This window comes from Amblyomma maculatum, chromosome 7 (genome assembly GCF_055883805.1).
Source record: "Amblyomma maculatum isolate TAMU_Amacu chromosome 7, ASM5588380v1, whole genome shotgun sequence".
Lineage (NCBI taxonomy): Eukaryota > Metazoa > Arthropoda > Arachnida > Ixodida > Ixodidae > Amblyomma > Amblyomma maculatum.
Genome location: NC_139350.1, coordinates 122,556,772 through 122,574,164, shown reverse-complemented (window position 1 = coordinate 122,574,164; position 17,393 = coordinate 122,556,772). Strand labels below are relative to the sequence as shown.

The window sequence follows — 17,393 nt, the reverse complement described above, 5'->3', positions numbered from 1 at the left end:
GTAGGCATCTCTGCGCTGAGGGCTCTTCTGTCGCGTCACTCAGCCAGGAACCCGCGCACACCTCGCTCGCAAGTGGCACGTACTTGTTAACTTGACGCATTTCGTAAATAGTGTGCACCCGCCCCGAATCCAAAGAAACGCCACGACTGAAGGCATAGTGCGTTGTATCGGCGAGAGGTAGATTAGCTCATATTAGCAGCGGAAAGTCAGTGTTTTCTTGCTCGACCAGTCCGTCCGTAAGAGACCCCACAGTTGCACTAAGACGTAAGGAGCGGTAACGACGAAAATTGAGGACAAACCGATGCCTCGAGAGCGGCGGAAAAAGAAGGCTAAAAACGGGGGAAAAAAGAAACGAAACAAAGAAGCAGAAATCAGAAGACATGAGCGAAGGATCCGAGAGCTCAAGATGGAGCTTCAAAAGATGCAAGGGAGCGAAAAAGCAGACACCGAGAAGATAAAAGCAAAAATCCCAATAATCGAAGCTGATATTTAAAGGCTTAAAGAAGAAGCTAACCGAAGGAGACAGACGGATGATCGCATCGAACTGCGAAATGTGACCACGAGTTCATACCCGGATGACTGCGTGTGTACAGGATTAGACCCAGTCATACAGTTGCCGGGGATTATTGAAGAGCTACCGGAACTCTTTCCATTCTGGTTCGCCGAAGCAGAGGAGCTGTTCACGGACTACCGTGTGCTGGACCGCAGACGCATCCAGCTTCTCTTCTTCGTGATCGGACCCTGTAACATTTCCAAAGCTTTAGCAAATAGGAATTTGATAAATATGATGTGATGAAGCCGGTGTGGATTAGAATACTTCACCTCACGACACCCCCAGATGTAGTAAAGCCCAGAGCGCCGCGTAGCTCAGCAAAGCAATAGCATAATCATCACCATCAGCCTGACTATACCCACTGCAGAGCGAAGGCCCCCCCATATTTCTCCAATTAACCCGGTTCTGTGCTAGCTCCATCCACTTGACCCCTGCGAACTTCTTAACCTCATCCGCCCACCTAACTTTCTGCCGCCCCCATGCTACGCTTTCCTTCCCTTCGAATCCAGTTTGTTACCCTAAGCGACCATCGGTTATCCTCTCGTCGCACTATATATGTCCTGCCCATGCCCATTTCTTCTTCTTGATTTCCAGGAGAATGTCAGTAACTGGAGCTATTTCTCTGACCCACTCTGCACGTTTTCTATCTCTTAATGTTACCCTTACCATTTTACATTCCATAGCCCTCTGCGTTGTCCTCAACTTAAGTAGAACCGTCTTCGTTAGCCTCCACGTTTCAGCTCCATAGGTGAGTACAGGTAAGATGCAACTGTTGTATATTTTCCTCTTGAGCGATACCGGTAAGCTGCTAAGTCATAATCTGCGAGTGCTTGCCAAATGCGCTCCATCCCAATCTTATTCTTCTTGTTATTTCCTTTTCATGGTCCGGATCTGCGGTTACAACCTGTCCTAAGCAGACATATTCGCCTACTGCTTCCAGTGCTTCGCTACCTAAAGTAAACTGCTGTTCCTTCCCGAGGCTGTTGAACATTACATTAGTCTTCTGCATATTGATTTTCAAGCCTACCTTTCTACTTTTCCTGTCTAGGTCATCAATCATTATTTGCAGTTCATCCCCCGAGTTGCTTAGCAAGGCAATGTCATCAGCAAATCCCAGATTACTGAGGTATTCTCCATCTACCCTTATCCCTAACTGCTCCCATTCCAAGTCTCTGAATACTTCCTCTAAACAAGCTGTGAATAGTACTGGGGAGATTGTGTCTCCTTGCCTAACACCTTTCTTTACGGGAATTTTGCTACTTTCTTTATGCAGAACTATGGTTGCTGTGCAGCCACTATATATATATATATATCTTCCAGCACGTACGGCTCGTCTACCCCCTAACTTCGCAATGCCTGCATCACCGCCGAGCAATAGCATACAGCGGCGAAATTTAATAGACGGCCCCTCACGTGCAGAGATCCGATGTCCAGCGTAGAGCGGCCCCGAACAGCGCTTGCAGGGAGCGTGTCGGGTGACGCAGCATCCGCAGCCTCCGATGCTGAGGCGACCTTCGCCGCATTTAGCGAGTCAAAAGGTTTGTACGAAACAGTGCCGGTCATAACAACAAACAAACACCGTGGAAGCCTTAGCGGAAGCGTCAGCGTTCCGTCGTGCACCGGAAAGCGCGTAGCAACAAGAGATCGAAATAAAACTCGCTGAAGACCAGGCGATCGTAGAGCCAAGAGCCCAAAGCTCACGGTGAGGCTGACTCTGACGCGTTGCGGTGAAAAACGCGACACCGAATTTGAATTATTCTTGAATTTAAAAAATAAAATAAAAATGAAACCCGGTTTCACGTGAAGGGATCTGCTACCCTGCTTGTCTCCCAGTTCAGTCGGAACACAGCCGAGTGTTCTTGGAGTCGTTTCTTTCTATTGAAACCACCAATTTTTCTGTCCATTTCCTTTTCCTTCTCTGCTTTCACATCACTACGTCATCACTTGAAGGGCTTCGCACGCAGTAGTGCTGACGGAGTACGAGACTCGTCTTCTTGCCCGCAGCTTTGGTAAACTACGCGGTAGAGGAGCAGTCGTTGCAATGTTAGAGCGCATACAGCAAAGTTTCAGCAATTTCTTCACTCGACCGCAAACAGCTGCAGAAGGGCGTGTTCGCACGAGTAGTTCTGTTCGGTTTATCATCGTTGCGTAGGTTCGCTGAGCATGAGTCTGAGTATTTGTAAATATAATCGCCGCTTTGGTCCAGTTCAGACTCACGAGGACGTCCGGCTGCCTTATTTTTTTTTTATTTGGGAACACAGCGCGGAACAAGACGCAACACAAGAAAACGAAGGTAGACAGGACGGAGCGCTTCGTTTTCTTCGTTTTCTTGTGTTGCGTCTTGTTCCGCGCTGTGTTCCCAAATATGGATTTGAACCAACTAGCCCAACAGCAAGTGTTGCCTTATTTAGTCATTTTGATCTCAACTCAAATTTGATTGGTGGCAACGGCTTTTGTATGCCTGGGTTGCTTCACCAATCGTTGCCCCCTCCCGCCTGGCAGCAGACATCATCAGGTGTCTGAGAAATGCATGACAGTTAACACAGGCGGCTGCTGTAATTATTCTTACCTTTTTTTTTCTTTTATAGAAGTTCCGGCACCATTCCCGCTCCAATATATTACCTTTTCGAAAAATGTGCTCTAAATAATATGCTCGCATGCAGAAGTATGAACCCCTGAGAGCGTTATCGGGCTCTAATATAGCCACAAGAGCTCTCGCACGTTTGAGTCAAAGAAAAAGAGGTTCCACCCTGGCATTTCGGAAGCGGCCTGCGTAGCCCCGAGGCTTAAAACAGCAAAACTACGGAAGTTGGGTGATGGCACCGTGTGAGGTGCAGAGTTATAGCAAGCGAGCTTTCGGGAGTGCACCCCTGCTCTGTGCTGTGTTTACACGAAGCTCCCGCTCTGGCGCCAAAGCTCGTGTGAGTGCCTCGCGCGCAGGTGTGTGATCATCCGGTATTGGTGTTCTCTTACTTTGGCCAAGGATAAACTTCTTTCAGACTTCGGGCAGACACCTTTGCAGCCGACTCTAGCGTGCGGACGATTCGGTGTGCCCGCAGACGTTTTCTTTTTTGGCTCATAGCGGAGAGAGTAGTGCAGGTTGTCGGGCAGGGCTGCAGAAGCAGCTCACGATCCCCTCTCATTTCTTGTCAGCAGTTCCAGGGACAAGAGTGAGAGGTAAGAGCAATTCCTACCAAACCAGCCCTTTCGAGCGTATAGTGCACAAGGCACTGTCTCATTTTTTTTCCCTCATATTGTTTCTATGCGCTACGAACGGACAGGTTAATGAGAATTGATTAATACTGTTACCTGTTCCAGTAACCGAAAACCCCTTATAATTGCAAAGAACAAGATTTTGTTCGGAGCCTTTTTTTTTTCTTTCTGCAGTAATTTGGAAAGAACGAGTAAACATTGGTTCTTAAATGTTCTGTGAAAATCCGTGATGATTCCCTTTACGCGATTTGTCACACCTAAAATATTCATCATAGGAGAAAATTTTCTGCATGGAACTTGGGCAGGCCTGCATGTGCCGTATATATACATGCATATGTATACTTATTTATTAAAGGGCCTAAACAAGCCAAGGGCTTATATAAATATTCCGTACCTATTTTGCGCACGCATTTGTTGCTAAATAAAATGAAATACAATAAAAGAAAATCACCAGCCAGTCTTGGATTTCATGTGATCGCTGGAGCTATTGAGCAGCAGGCGCCGCGGGCATTTAGTCGCCCGCCTCTGCTGCAGCGTTGCGGTGAGCGTGTTGAGAAGCGCTTCCTTTAGTTTGGTTCGACGACCTCAGCTTTGGTTCGATGTCATCAACTATTGCACAACAGGCAAAGCCGGAAACAGAAAAAAAAAAAAAGAGAATACAGGTACCATGCTTATGGGTGGTCGTGTGTGGAGATTCTTCGAGGCGCCGGGACAAGAAGGGAAGCACATACACACATGTTCGCACTGCTCCACAAGCTGCACCGTGCTATTTCACGAAAGAGCGGACACCCCGTTCACCGGTTCTCAAACATGTGCGGAAGAAAGGTAATGAGCTTTGTTCCCCCATCACCCTTCTGTTTCCTCCCTTAAAAAAAAAAAAGAAAGAAAAAAAGGGGGCAGGAGGAGGGGAGTTGGAGGACAACCCTGGTACCAACGTCCTAGCTGGGAAGGTAGCCGGCGCTGGTGCTCTCTGTTCTTTTTGAAAGCGTGCATTCACGGACTCTCTCCCAATTTCTCGCGTCGCATCTTGTTCGTCGTGGAGTACGTGGCCACGGTGACCTATCGAACGCCTGATCAGCAGCAACTAATTTTCCAAAATTACCTTGAAGACTCGCATCTCGGAAACGGCAGTTGGAAACGGTACATAAAAACCTACGACGATGTAAAGATTTTCGGAAGATCACTGGCCGCTGCAAATGCGAAGTACGTTGTACTGGTATATATCCTCTGCTTATGTTCCGGTCAGTAAAACGGCTATTATGTGTACTTTATAAACAATTCGCACCCTCTACGTAAATGCTTGTTAAAAATTACAACAAAACTGGTCCTGAGCCAAAACTACATATGTATATTTCTATATTTGCCTTGATGCAGTCTAAATGTAACGAAGTTCTCCGCCCTTATAGTCTGACAAAACTAGCGCAAAAAAAAAAAAAAAACTAATAATAACCAGAACTTCGGCAGCACGCAGCGTAGAAGCAGACGACACTCGCACTCAGCTGACGCCGCCGACCGGCCGCTCGGGGCGCGCTCGTCCAAGGGGTCACGTAGAGGCAAGGGACAGCAGCGTGGGACCGCCCCCAGGACAGGATGCTGACTTTGATCGTATATGATCATATGATCATTGGATCACTCAATGGCTACCCAACATCTTCCACCCAAGCATATCCACTGGCTCACATATATAGCGTACATCCAGCCACTCTCATTGGCTATCCAATACTTACAACCAGGCTTACTCACTGGCTTTTAAGAACTGCTATCCAGCTAGGCTCATCGGTTGCCCAACATTGCCCACCCAAGCTTGTCCACGGGCTTTGCATCATTGGCATCCAGGCAATCTCATTATTGTTTAATATTATTTTTTGTGACTGTTTTTTTATTTGATGGGTGTTACAGCGCAAAGGCAGCTAAGACCATCATGCGCCAAACACGGGATTGAGTTTGTTTTTGTGCAGGTATTTTACATGCAGCTAATAATATATATACAACATCCTGAAATTTGTATACATGCATTAAAAAAAAAGCCAGAATTGTTAGTTTCATGGATATTTATTAGGTGCGCATGTGGTACATAGTGAAAAAATACAATAGGCAGAATTGTTTCAGACTTCCGGACTTCATCTCTGGTTATGACAAGGTGTGGGCAGATCCCAGGTTGTAGGAAGACGCCGCATTAAAGGCAGCTTCAGGTGTCTGCCAAGCCAGCATCTCTAGCATGCGCCTTTTGCTCTCGGTTATAAGGTCAACAGCTTTCAGCAGCCCTTTCCGATGTATGCTCGAGCAGCTTGCATGTCACCATCTTCCTCCGTACAAACGAATGCGAAAATAAAAATAAGAGACAATATTATGCAGAATTGTTTTTTTTTTGTTTTTTTTTTTTTTTTAGTACAGCTTGGGAAAACTGTTCATGAGCAGTAAAATTTGCCACAAAATTAGTTTGTACAAGTCAGTGTGCTGAAATTAGAATTCAGGAGGAATGCATTTTTTCGGCGCAGTAGAGTTGAAGCAAAAGCTTTTCTTACTCTCGGCGTACATAAACAGCAGATAAGCACATTCCGTTAATCTTAATTATCAGGTGACAATGACTGACAAAATAATTAATTTACAGTTAATACGCCGCATTGTATAATAAAGAGATATCTTAATGCTCGTCCAGCACAGCCCTGCATGCAGCGTCAACCGAAGCAGCCCGAGAGGAAATTGGCACGCAAAGCTCCGTCCTAGTGATCACAAGTCTTTACTCCTGCAGGGAAGTGTAGCAACACGGGAGGCAAATAAAGCAACAAATTTTCTCAAAATCCTACTCCGTTACAAACATATATTTAAAATAAAGGGTTAGTGGTATTCACACTGAGCTGCAGACTGTTCCGCGAGACAGGACGAGGCATGTCGTGGTTCTACTGTTTTTTAGACTTTTTTCTCCGCGTGCGCGCGGAGCTGCAGCACACAAACCGCCAGGCGCGCACCTGCGCTGCAAGAGAGCAGAGGGAAGATCGAAGACAGAGAGGCTGAGAGCGTGCGCCGGCGTCAGTCGTGCGAGCGCGGCAGCGTTGAGCGTATGGTTTCATATGACACCACAAGTTGGAATTCCGCCGGGGGTGACTGAACGCTGCTCAGGCGTGGGAACGAAGGATGCGTACGCTACCACGGCGAAGGCTGGCGTCGCAAATAGCCGCCTGTCTAACACTGCTAGAAAGAACGTACGTCTTTGCCGAAAGTAACCAGGCGGCCTGATTTGCTCCTTCGCCCTGTAGTTAAGCATTTTACAAGACATGCCAAATTATTATTCACCTGTGCGGAAACAAAGCCCACCATTCTTATCTGTAAAGACCTTTTTTTTTTTTTTGCCTTTTCATATAGATCAAGGGCTCCAAACAAGGTTGAAAAGGAAACCCAGCAGCTAAGTTACTTTTGGTAAACAGGGCACGTTTTTTCTAAACTGTTAGAGCGAACGAACGCAATTTCTAGACTGAAATACCCTCGGTCTGGTTGCAATGTCTTATGATAGTATTCCTAAACGCACGGAGAATCGTCCCAGAATACTGCATAGGAACAAGCATTTAAAAGCGTGATGTTAGGCTGACTTTGCAAAAATATTCGAAGGCAGGTCATGAGAGTTATACACGCGCCGCTCATTTGATTTTTGAACATTCTTGTTCTGTAATACCATTATTGGTACCACTTATATTTTCTCAAAGGAAGCCTCCAGCCCGCCAATGGTGCCCACCAGTTATCAGGATGCCTGGGTTGATTAGTTTAAATGACTGATATTGAATTCAGTCAATTTCTTTCTGGGGTTTTTATAGGATTGGAAAAGCAGAGTACACAAGTATAACTTCATTGGCTACATATTAAAGCTCTAAAAATAAAATTATTAATATGCAGCACAAATGAAATATGCAAAATGATAATCGGGAATGGCACTTCAATATGTAAGAAATAAAGTGAGATAAATACTGCAGTAGAATTAAGCCATGGTTTATCTGTCGCCACCCACAATGCCACGCTGCAGACACGAGACCGTATTACTCGATGGATTTTCGAACGACGTCATGACCAGGCCTGGGGTTCCCCTAGGAACTGAAATGAGGATAGTCAAGTTTCTAGGGAAAAGAAGGACGGGTGTTAAGCATAAAAGAGAAGCAGTCGTCACTTGGCTAAGTGCAAAAACGTAGTTGCGAAAGGCGTGCCTTTAAAAAAACGGATGGGGATCCATTACAGGGTATGTGTGGGGAAGATAAGTGCTCATGACAATCCGCCAACACAGTGGCGGGATGGGCTCCTTATGCTGATTCGCTCCTGAGCTGTATCGGACTTATATGACAGTGTGCAGTACTCAGTGGTAGCGAAAATGAACATAAAATCATGCTATACTGGGAGACGTGTGGGCCATAGTTCGTTGTTGATCGCGTTTAAAATAGTGGAACAGACGCAAAAGACGTAGAAGAAGACCGAATAGCGAAAAATCATCGCACTGGGTGACCACTGCGTAGGAACACCTAGATTCCCCAGCATTGTAGGAGAAGGACCTCGCGTACATTACGAGGCCTCAGCAACGCGACTGACGTAAGTTTTCTGCCTTGCTTGCGTACTGATATGTGATCGGGGGTTCGGGGGCTTAGGTGCCTATGGGCTTCACCGCAGTGAAACCATGAGGAGCCGGACGACGGAGCACAAGCAGTCAATGAGGATTTTACATGGGGAGATGTACAAATCGAGAAAAGAAAACAGAGTTCTCGGCAGAGACAATTTTCGCCGTTATCCCCAGTTCCCTAGCTGGGGAAACAAAGGTCGATATGAATCGAGCCATGGAGGAAAAAAAAAAAAGATTTAAGCAGGGAGCGCGCAGCAGTACCCTTGAAGCCTCGTCATAGAAAATAAAAAATAAAAGGGACGAGTCGGTTCCTTCCTGATTAGACGATTAGACCACATGATAGCGTGCGATGATATCTACTACCGCTGCGCACGCGCGCATGCTCGAATACAGCGCCGCGCGGGGTCCGCCAAGCGTGCAGCACCATGGAATCGCCCTTATAAAAATGGGAACATCCTTTGAGTTCAATGTGAACTCAAAAAAGTCAGAAGGAAGCAACTTCCTCTGAACTGAGAATTGGCTACTGATTTTGAATTCACAGTGAATTAACTTTCTCTGACCATCCTGTGAATTTCCTGTGAATTTCCTTTGAGCTCCCAGGGAACAGACCGTTGTCAGTTTGAGTTGAGTTCACAGGCAGTGGCCAATTATTGGTTCAAAGGAAGTTCGAAGGAATGATGACTATGGGATATTTGGTGGATGCTCGAAGGAAGTAGGTTCAGACTGAAACATTTGTTTGTATGAGCTTATATTTATTTGAATAGATGTACTTCCTCTGTTTAGGCCTTGCAATTAGGCCTGCTTTCGAAGACCCTGCGACAAAAAATTGGATCCCTGTCCACAATCCCAGTGCAAACTTGCGCAACTGCCGGTGACCACCTTGGCTAGTACTCCATTGAGCAAGCAGGTGTAAGCTGCAAAAAGAAAAAAAAAAAAACATTAGAAGCATGACTGAAATGAACAAGGTAGAGTCCATCCAGCCTTCCTTAGCTTTTGTAAATTAAATAAACAGAGCACGGACAGTGTGAGCGCCATGCAGGCACCACAGCACTATGCATTAAGGCAAGCATTATGGCCCTGACCATCACTGAAAAGTCAGCTGTTTGGACAATATTTCAGAATGCTCTTGCATCACATGCACAGGCTATGAGCTCGAGGACTTACAGATAACAGCATCCAATTTTGGGCAGCCCAGTGCCTTTTTTGGAGCTTGTTCCTTGCGGGCATTGCAGACACGGCCATAGAGTGAGCTTTCTTCCAGTTCTTCGGGTGAGAACACAACCCGCACCAAGTTACACGCAAACTTTGTTGCTTGATTGCCCGCACTGAGCTTCATGCGGTCAATCAACTGCTGATTTACCATAATATTGCTGCCAATGTGCACCTGCAAGAACAAAAAGCAAATATCAGTACTATGACCAGTATTGTAACATACAACAATATTCCTTGATATGCAATAAGGAAATGAAGGGGCTTTACAAACAACAAAAAACTTAGACCAGCTTAAGAACATTCAAAGAAACCCCAAAATGCATAATTAAGGTCATTTGTTTGCAAGTAAAAATACACATTCAAGAAGCCGTACTTTAACATGTACAACAATGAAGGCATACGAAAACTATTGGATGTTTTTGACACCTTCCCGAGCGGTGTTTTGATCTAATTTTGAATCAGGCCAAACATCTTTTAACATTTTTATTAGTGTAACCTGACAATTGTGTAATATGTATTTAAAGTAACTAGCCAAAAAGAGGGCACATAATGCCCCGCAAAGGATTGAGCGCTAATAGTGCATTGCTATAGCAGAAGAAAAAACAAGAAATAAGAGATTTTTTAACGACCTAATTTATGCTTGCATTTCAACAATAAAAAAAAAAAAAAAACAGATTTTAAGTCAGAAAATAAAGGGATTTACTCATCATTAACATTGCAAAGGCCATTAAAAGCCAGTTTAGACAGAGCACAGTGCCGACATTGTCACCTCCTGTTTAAAAATACTAACATCCTTTTCGTACATCAGAAGCTCAACCAATTAAAGAAACTGCCAATGAAGGTTTAGCAAAAGCATGCACTCCCTGTTCTGTATGTGCTACTTTGAGGCAACATTTAGTTTCCAGCTTGCACAGGTAGCTTTCATAATTTAACCCCTCAAGCGCTTTGGACAAGCAGCTCGTCCTTGCAAAGATGCCCTCAAGCCATTTTGGACGAGTGCTTGTCCTTGCAGGATAGATCCTCACCCTGAGAGTTTTAGGTGAGTACAGCGCTCCTCTGTGGCTTAGGTCATGCGCCATTTGACAGATGGTACCATTGACCCGTTAACTGCTTTTTGTTCTACAGCTTGAAAGCCTTTTAAGCAGCCTTAATGAGAAAAATGGTGCCTGGTAGAGGCAACGCATGCACTGTTGGCCCGTCATCGCGGGAAAGAAGCTTTTCTTCGTTGCCATCCTCGCCATCCGAAGATGGCTCAGACACCAATTTTTGCATTGTTATGGGAAGTGAAGACGACAGTGATGACATGAGTAGTTCTTCCGACGAAGATGATGACAGCTCAGACGATACTATTGCGAGTTCTGTGTCAGTGGATGAAAATTGACAACATTCCGATGAAACCCCCTGGGCTTGCATTCTTGGTCGTCCCTTGTAAAATATTTCAAGCTACCTCGCTATATGTTACTCGACTAGATTGCTGCTTATTGGCGGGCAGTTGATTTTTCACGTAATGAGCAATAAACTTCACTGCGCTCATTTGACTTAGTTTCTGGTTCAAATATTTTTGTCTCGGATACCTCCTTTTCATTACACTACCAATAGAAACCAGCAGTAAAAATAAAAACTAAAGGGACACTTAAGCTCCGCCTTTAAGGGTATGATGCGACCAGTGTAGGCTACCACCCAACATATAAAGCCCTGCTTTAACCAAGCTGTATCAACATGTCTGTGTAGCCTAGGTGTAGCAAGCCTGACTCAGCATTGAAGAGCACTGGAATGTTGATTCGTATTTCACCTTCCCACCTCAAATGAACGACCGGAGTTAGCAGCTCCTCCTAACTTTTGGATATCATGTGGTCTCGTTAAGCCACACAAATCATCGAAGAATGTGTGTTCGGCCATGCCACTTGCCAGCGCCATGCTCTTGATGTTTCACTCACAACACAGACAACAAATTTTCATGTAATGGGGCCTTTAACAATATCGTAATTTTAAGCAATTTTAGCTAGAAATCTCGAAATAATAGTGCTCAAGGGGTTAAAGTGAAATTGAACTATTGTTGGATCAGCTTAAGAAGCCACAACTCCTTCTCAAAGGAGACCCTCCTGGCAATACCATGGTGGTTAATTGCCTTTGACTTGCCAGAGTGACATTGCAGGTGGCTGTCAGGTGCAAGTGGATTATATGCGCATTAGCTTGAATACCATGATGACTGGCCCAAGTCGCTAAAATGACTGATTAGAGGAGCACCAGCTGCGTCATTCGAGTTGCAGTGCAAAAAGATGGCCTTCCGAGATCGATAACCTAAGAAATTGCTGAATATTAAACAAGCTAATGGAAATCTCTTTTCTGATGAAAAGGGCTTTGCTATAGCCCAAGCGAAGTATGCTCAACAGGAAGCGTAAACAAAAGTAACCTTGCACTTCCGATCACTACAGCTTTCACAAAAACTCTTCCAAATCAATATACACATGAATGAAGTAGCAGTCACTAAAATGAAAGGAAGCAGTTGGGATTTTTTTTCATGGTTGTTTTGACGAATTTAAGAAAATAGCACTGTCTGTCTTTTGTCGTTTCTATCAAATTGACATTCATTTAAAAATATCATTACGCTACTAATTATGCAGTCTGTGAGCCCAGCCTCATAAACAGCATCCCAGCCAGGGCAGCCGCTTTTCAGTGGAGCCGAAACGCAAGGTGCCCGTGTGCTCTGTGTTGTCGGTGCACGTTAAAGCACCCCAGGTGGTCGAAATTTCCAGAGCCTTGCGCTACAGTATCTCTCATAGCCTGAGTCGCTTTGGACATTAAACCCTAAGAGCCAACCACTCATAAAGAGCATTGCTTCTTGCCTATCTCTGAATTCAGTGACTGCTGACTTCATTTACATGGATAATGAGCTGCTCGTTTCTCTATCCCTGCACACTTCTCAATGGAAGTGCATGACTTATGGCAGTGCTATCATAGAGCTAGAACCAAGTTCTTGTGTGATCCATAAAAAAGTTTCATCGAGAAAGGCAGTAATGAGCACAACCATGCAGACACTAGACTAAAGCAACTAACCTGAGCCTTGGTTGGCAGCACAACTGCTTGTGTTGTACACGCAGCATTATTAACGGATTCCGTCAGGTGATTGACCAGCTCAGCAACATCTGAAAAAAAAAAAAAACAAAGAAGGAAAGCTGGAACAAAACATACTATTTCATCACTAGCAGCAGCAGCCCATGTAACATTCACCACAGGAGAAAAGCCTTTTCTTTGCCCTTGACTGCATGACCAACCCTTTTCTGTCACCAAATGCGCCATTCAAAATTTAGCTGCTAGACACTGGCATCACTCACGCACTCAAGGCGCCCTATCAGCGGTACATAATCTAGGGGATGCTGATAGCAATTGATGAAGCCAATGCTGACATCCCACTTCTGATCTCTTTGTTCGCTGTGGAAATGCCTGGATTGAATTAACTGCGGAGGACGTTGTAACCACAGTGCAACTGACGGGTGCTGCTATTGCTTAGAATGAATTCATGGGTGCGAATGATGATGCCGAGATAGCTGTGAGCGCTTTAACAGAAGTTAGTCACGTCACATCCCTGAAACAGTTTGTCGGTAGCAAGGGCCTTGAAGAGGTCAGCATGCAATATACATGTATGGCGGCAGCAATACGCCATACATTTGGACAAAGGCTGACACTCGAGTGTGTAGCTGATACTCGATAGCCCACGCTTCACCTATCTCGTGTCTGTCTTTCGTGTCGACATTTGCTAACATGATGTAGTGACCGAGTTAAGTTAGGCAGATTGCTGAGCCAGGTGCCGAGCTTGGACAAGCATAAATTTCCTGTTGTGAAAAAAAAAAAAAAAAACACCACCTAAGTGACCAAAATGGCACAGGAAAATGAAGCGCATGCCATAAGGATTCCAAGGTCCAAGACAGGACGAGGCCACATATGATAATTTCACGCAAATTTAGATTTTTTGCTGTCCCTCCTGCGCTCATTCTAGATGCACCTCATCATTTGCAGGAGACTCTGAGGTTAAAATCTGAGGGAATCAAGGGTTCCATTCAGATACGCCGTCCACAGTAATGCAAGAGCACCACAGACCTGCCGCAGCCGTCTGGCCACAACTTATACCCCGTGAATGTGTTTGAACCTAATGCAGCTCTCCGGGTTCACTGGAGCGTTGTTGTCACCGACCACTCCAGAACAGAAAGGAACCCAATCCCGCGCCCGTATTTCGGCCTCGGCTTGAGCAGCACAAATCAGCACAGTGCTCACCTTGAGTGGCATTTGTTTACCATGCATTTTCATGCAGCTATCACATACGACAACAGGCTCAATCTCAGATGCATGCCGATCCCAAGCAATGACATGTGACACGCAAGTCACTGTAACACAAACAAAGCCTGCTTGCAGAGCAGGAGTGGCAGCAGTTCATCTGCTACGTGCACTGCAAGCATGGTGGTTGGTGGCGTCATGCAGCAGCGGCACGGTGTAGCTGAGCACTACTGTACACCACCTATAATGTGTCGCAAAGACAACTACAGGAGGAACACCAATCCTAATCCTCAGTGTAGGGGGAACCTTATTGCAGCAACATAATCTTACTGGTGCTTTTACTAGGACGTGCTACAGACCAAGAGGTCTTATTCATTTAAGAGTTAGCACTTGAATTTGTTATGCTTTACGTAGCATCTGGTGACACAGCAAATAATTTCAGTCTCATGGCAATGGAGATCAGCATTCCAATGGCTTCAGAAAAAAGCGATCACATACCAAGCATCTGACGTGCTTCATCTCTTGCGGCCTTATATTTCTTCATTCTTTTTTTTTTTTTTGCAGACCCCACTTCATCCTCAAGCTCCAGGACTCTCTTTTTTGCATCAGTTGGCTTAGACATTTTGTCACAGCTGCAGCTTTCCTGCAAAACGACATGTGGCAAGGTCTATTCACTAAATTGTATTTGCACTCAAATGCATCATACAAAAATTATTCAGTATAACGCATTGTGCAGATATCTGGTTCCACACATGAGATTAGCAAAATAGTGACCAAATGAAGACCACTGACAAGAGAAACGTAGCATGGACACTGTTTAGGGTTCAAAGCAACACTTCTTAAGGAGGAACATTAGCCCTTGAGCAAACCTTGGCACATAAAAGGACATGGTAATGTTTAACTGCGAGCTGACACCATCCAGCATCACTACTGCTCAAGTGGGCAGAATGCCCACTTGAGCAGTAGTGGACAAAACAAAGGATGCATTTCCAGAAAAACAGTTTGAGCTCCCATGCATACCGTAAAACATAGCCACTCTGCTTTATGGTAGGTTCATGGTGTTTTATGTCCCAAAGCGACTTAAGCTATAGCGATGAGGGATGCCGTAGTGGTGGGCTCACCTGGGGTTTTTTAATGTGCAAATGACATCATACAGTACACAGTCAACTTGCATTTCACCTCCACTGAAATGCGGCCATAAATGCTGGGATTGTACCCATGTACAGTCGTGAGCTTTATGAAAGGGAGCATGCGATCCCGTGGCAGGTAGCCTCATCCAGAAGTAGTGGCAAAGTGCAACGGCAGCATTGAAAATGAGTGGAGAGAGCGGTGCCCTTCCACCTGTAGGCCGTACCCCATGCACTGGGAGCAACTTTTACATCGGCAGCTAAAAATCATTGCAGCATTATGCTGTTGGTAACTGATATCACTGCTTGCTTTGCTATGCTCTGACCTAGCAACCCAGCGTAGGCTGGTAACTCAGGCAAAAGCGGCAGCCCAGGCCACTGGAGTCTTAAGGCCCGTTCACACTTGCGACTAGCAGCGGTCGCGCGACCGTTTTGGTCGAAAAGCGACAGTCGCAAATGGTCGCATCGGTCGAAAAGCGACTGCCGCGGGCCGATCGGGCACTGCTCGAATTTTCAGTCGCGCGACTACTAGTCGCAAACCATTTTACCAATCAGCGAGGTCCCAGAGTACTCGATCGGGCACCTTCTCAATGCAATGAAAGAATACCTCTACCTTTTCAACAAACTGAACCCGGAATTCAAAGGCAGGGAGAAGGATATGGCCTTGGAGGAGATTGGAAAGATGTTCGGACTATCCGGTAGGTACCATGAACTTTTGAGAAACGGGTTTTTCACGCAGGCGCAACATTTTATATTGACACCACGGTGATTGACAGTCTATTGGCGTTCTCCTGGAAACACGAGAGCGCGGCATGCGCACGGGCTCGCCTGAAAAAGTTGAAGTGTCTGGCAAGCGGCCGCTATACCGACGTTCGCCCCAACTGTGCCTGACGAACGAGAGGCGACAGTCGCAAGTGTGAACATCGGTAGTGGCGAGCTCCTCTCCTCTGGTCGCGCGACTGGTAGACGCGCGACCTCATCTAGTCGCAAGTGTGAATAGACCTTTAGAATGGAGACTCCACACACTGCCTCCCCACCACACACACTTTTTTTTTTCCCTTTTTTTAATAAAGTTTTCTCTCTCTGCGCGAAATCTGAGGAATGGCTGGTAGCGAAGAAAGGAAGCATGTTTGACGCTTCAATAAAAAGAAACAAACAAATGAATATGAAAGTAAATGAATGCGACAACACGTTAGGCGCTTTTATCTGCTTAAACTTCAGTCGCCTGCAGCTGTGAAAGCGTCCGTTTCGCTGCTACACTACCAATTGTCTCGGAACGAGCACCCTGGGCATCTTTAAAACTTGTTCTAAATCAGCTTCAATAATCAAGGAGCTGCCATTCTCCATGCCGCACCGTTCCGAGACGACGATGCGGGCAGGTGTTGTTTTTTTTTTTTTTTTTTTTTTTTTTTTTTTTTTTTATAGAGCCCAAATTGGAAAGCCTACTCCTGTTATCACGAAACACCGAGAATTGCCATTTGCTGTGTAAACAGGGAGAATCAGGTCCACGTAACGACAGCAGCCGCGTTTATTCTACTTCTTATTTCCGCAAATTCAGTTCATTATGCATTTTTTTTTTAATTTCACGCAATTCCCGGAATCAACTATCTACCTCTTTCACCATGTGCACTACTGTCACCTGCCGGTTAACACAATGCGGTCGTAATGCGGGCATGTAAACGACTACGCGACACGACTCACCGCGAGTAGCAAAGGAAGGTGTTTCACAGGTAAACATTATTAAGACACGAATACGAAAAGAGACAAGAGACGTTTGACTACTTACCCACTCCGAGAATGAACGTAGGAGAGTACGACCCCTCCTTCCACTGGGCATGTAGTACTCCTTGGTTTGGAATAATCTTCTAGTATTTTGGATTATCCATCAGTTTCGCCTGCAGTTCTTTTGATAGTAGGTTTCTTACAGGGTATACGTCCCACTTCTGAGCGGTCGCCCATTTAACCAAGACATGATCGGCCATTTGCACTACTCACGCTAAGAAAACACGACGAACGCAACGAACGCGAACAATCAACTTCCTGCGGTCATGAAACACATAGTGAAGCATGCCGCCGGCTGTTTTCACGAAAACGATAGCGCTAGAGTCTCAAGCGCCATTGCAAATTTTTAAATGCATTTTTGCAAACTTCACAAACTTTCAAAATAAAACTTATAATTTATAAACAACCTTAAACGTTTGTTTTTTTAGTAGTAATATGTGATGCGTAACAAAACAAAATAATTTAAGCAAATTATTGCCACAAGCAGCTGCAGCGCCCATTTTTTTTGCTGCGGAATTCTTGTGGTGCATGTCAATCTTCATTGGTTTTACTCGCCGTGAGAACGTTGGTTTTACTGGCAGTATTCGTAACCTCGGGTGCGGGGGCTTCTGTGCGTGGTGGTACCGACGTACCGACG

The 17,393-nt window shown here is 45.3% G+C and overlaps 1 protein-coding gene across 1 annotated transcript; it reads right to left on the bottom strand.

Moving 5' to 3' along the window:
• Positions 1-9,100: 9,100 nt before the first annotated feature.
• Positions 9,101-16,980, bottom strand: LOC146184594 (uncharacterized). The gene is made up of 5 exons (XM_084609429.1): positions 16,761-16,980; positions 14,346-14,490; positions 12,633-12,721; positions 9,528-9,747; positions 9,101-9,277 (listed from the first exon to the last, which is right to left on the bottom strand). Exons 1-5 carry the CDS (start codon positions 16,809-16,811, stop codon positions 9,156-9,158), a joined length of 627 nt encoding a protein of 208 aa, XP_084465555.1. The 5' UTR covers positions 16,812-16,980; the 3' UTR covers positions 9,101-9,155.
• Between the last annotated feature and the right edge of the window lie 413 nt (positions 16,981-17,393).

Excerpts from the sequence above, each read along its gene's own strand:
- LOC146184594 (XM_084609429.1), bottom strand. The coding sequence starts at position 16,811 with ATGCCCAGTGGAAGGAGGGGTCGTACTCTCCTACGTTCATTCTCGGAG. Across the intron at positions 12,722-14,345 it reads TGAAGCACGTCAGATGCTTG|ATGTTGCTGAGCTGGTCAAT; the intron begins GTATGTGATCGC and ends TTTTTTTTTCAG. Across the intron at positions 9,278-9,527 it reads AAAATTGGATGCTGTTATCT|CTTACACCTGCTTGCTCAAT; the intron begins GTAAGTCCTCGA and ends TTCTTTTTGCAG.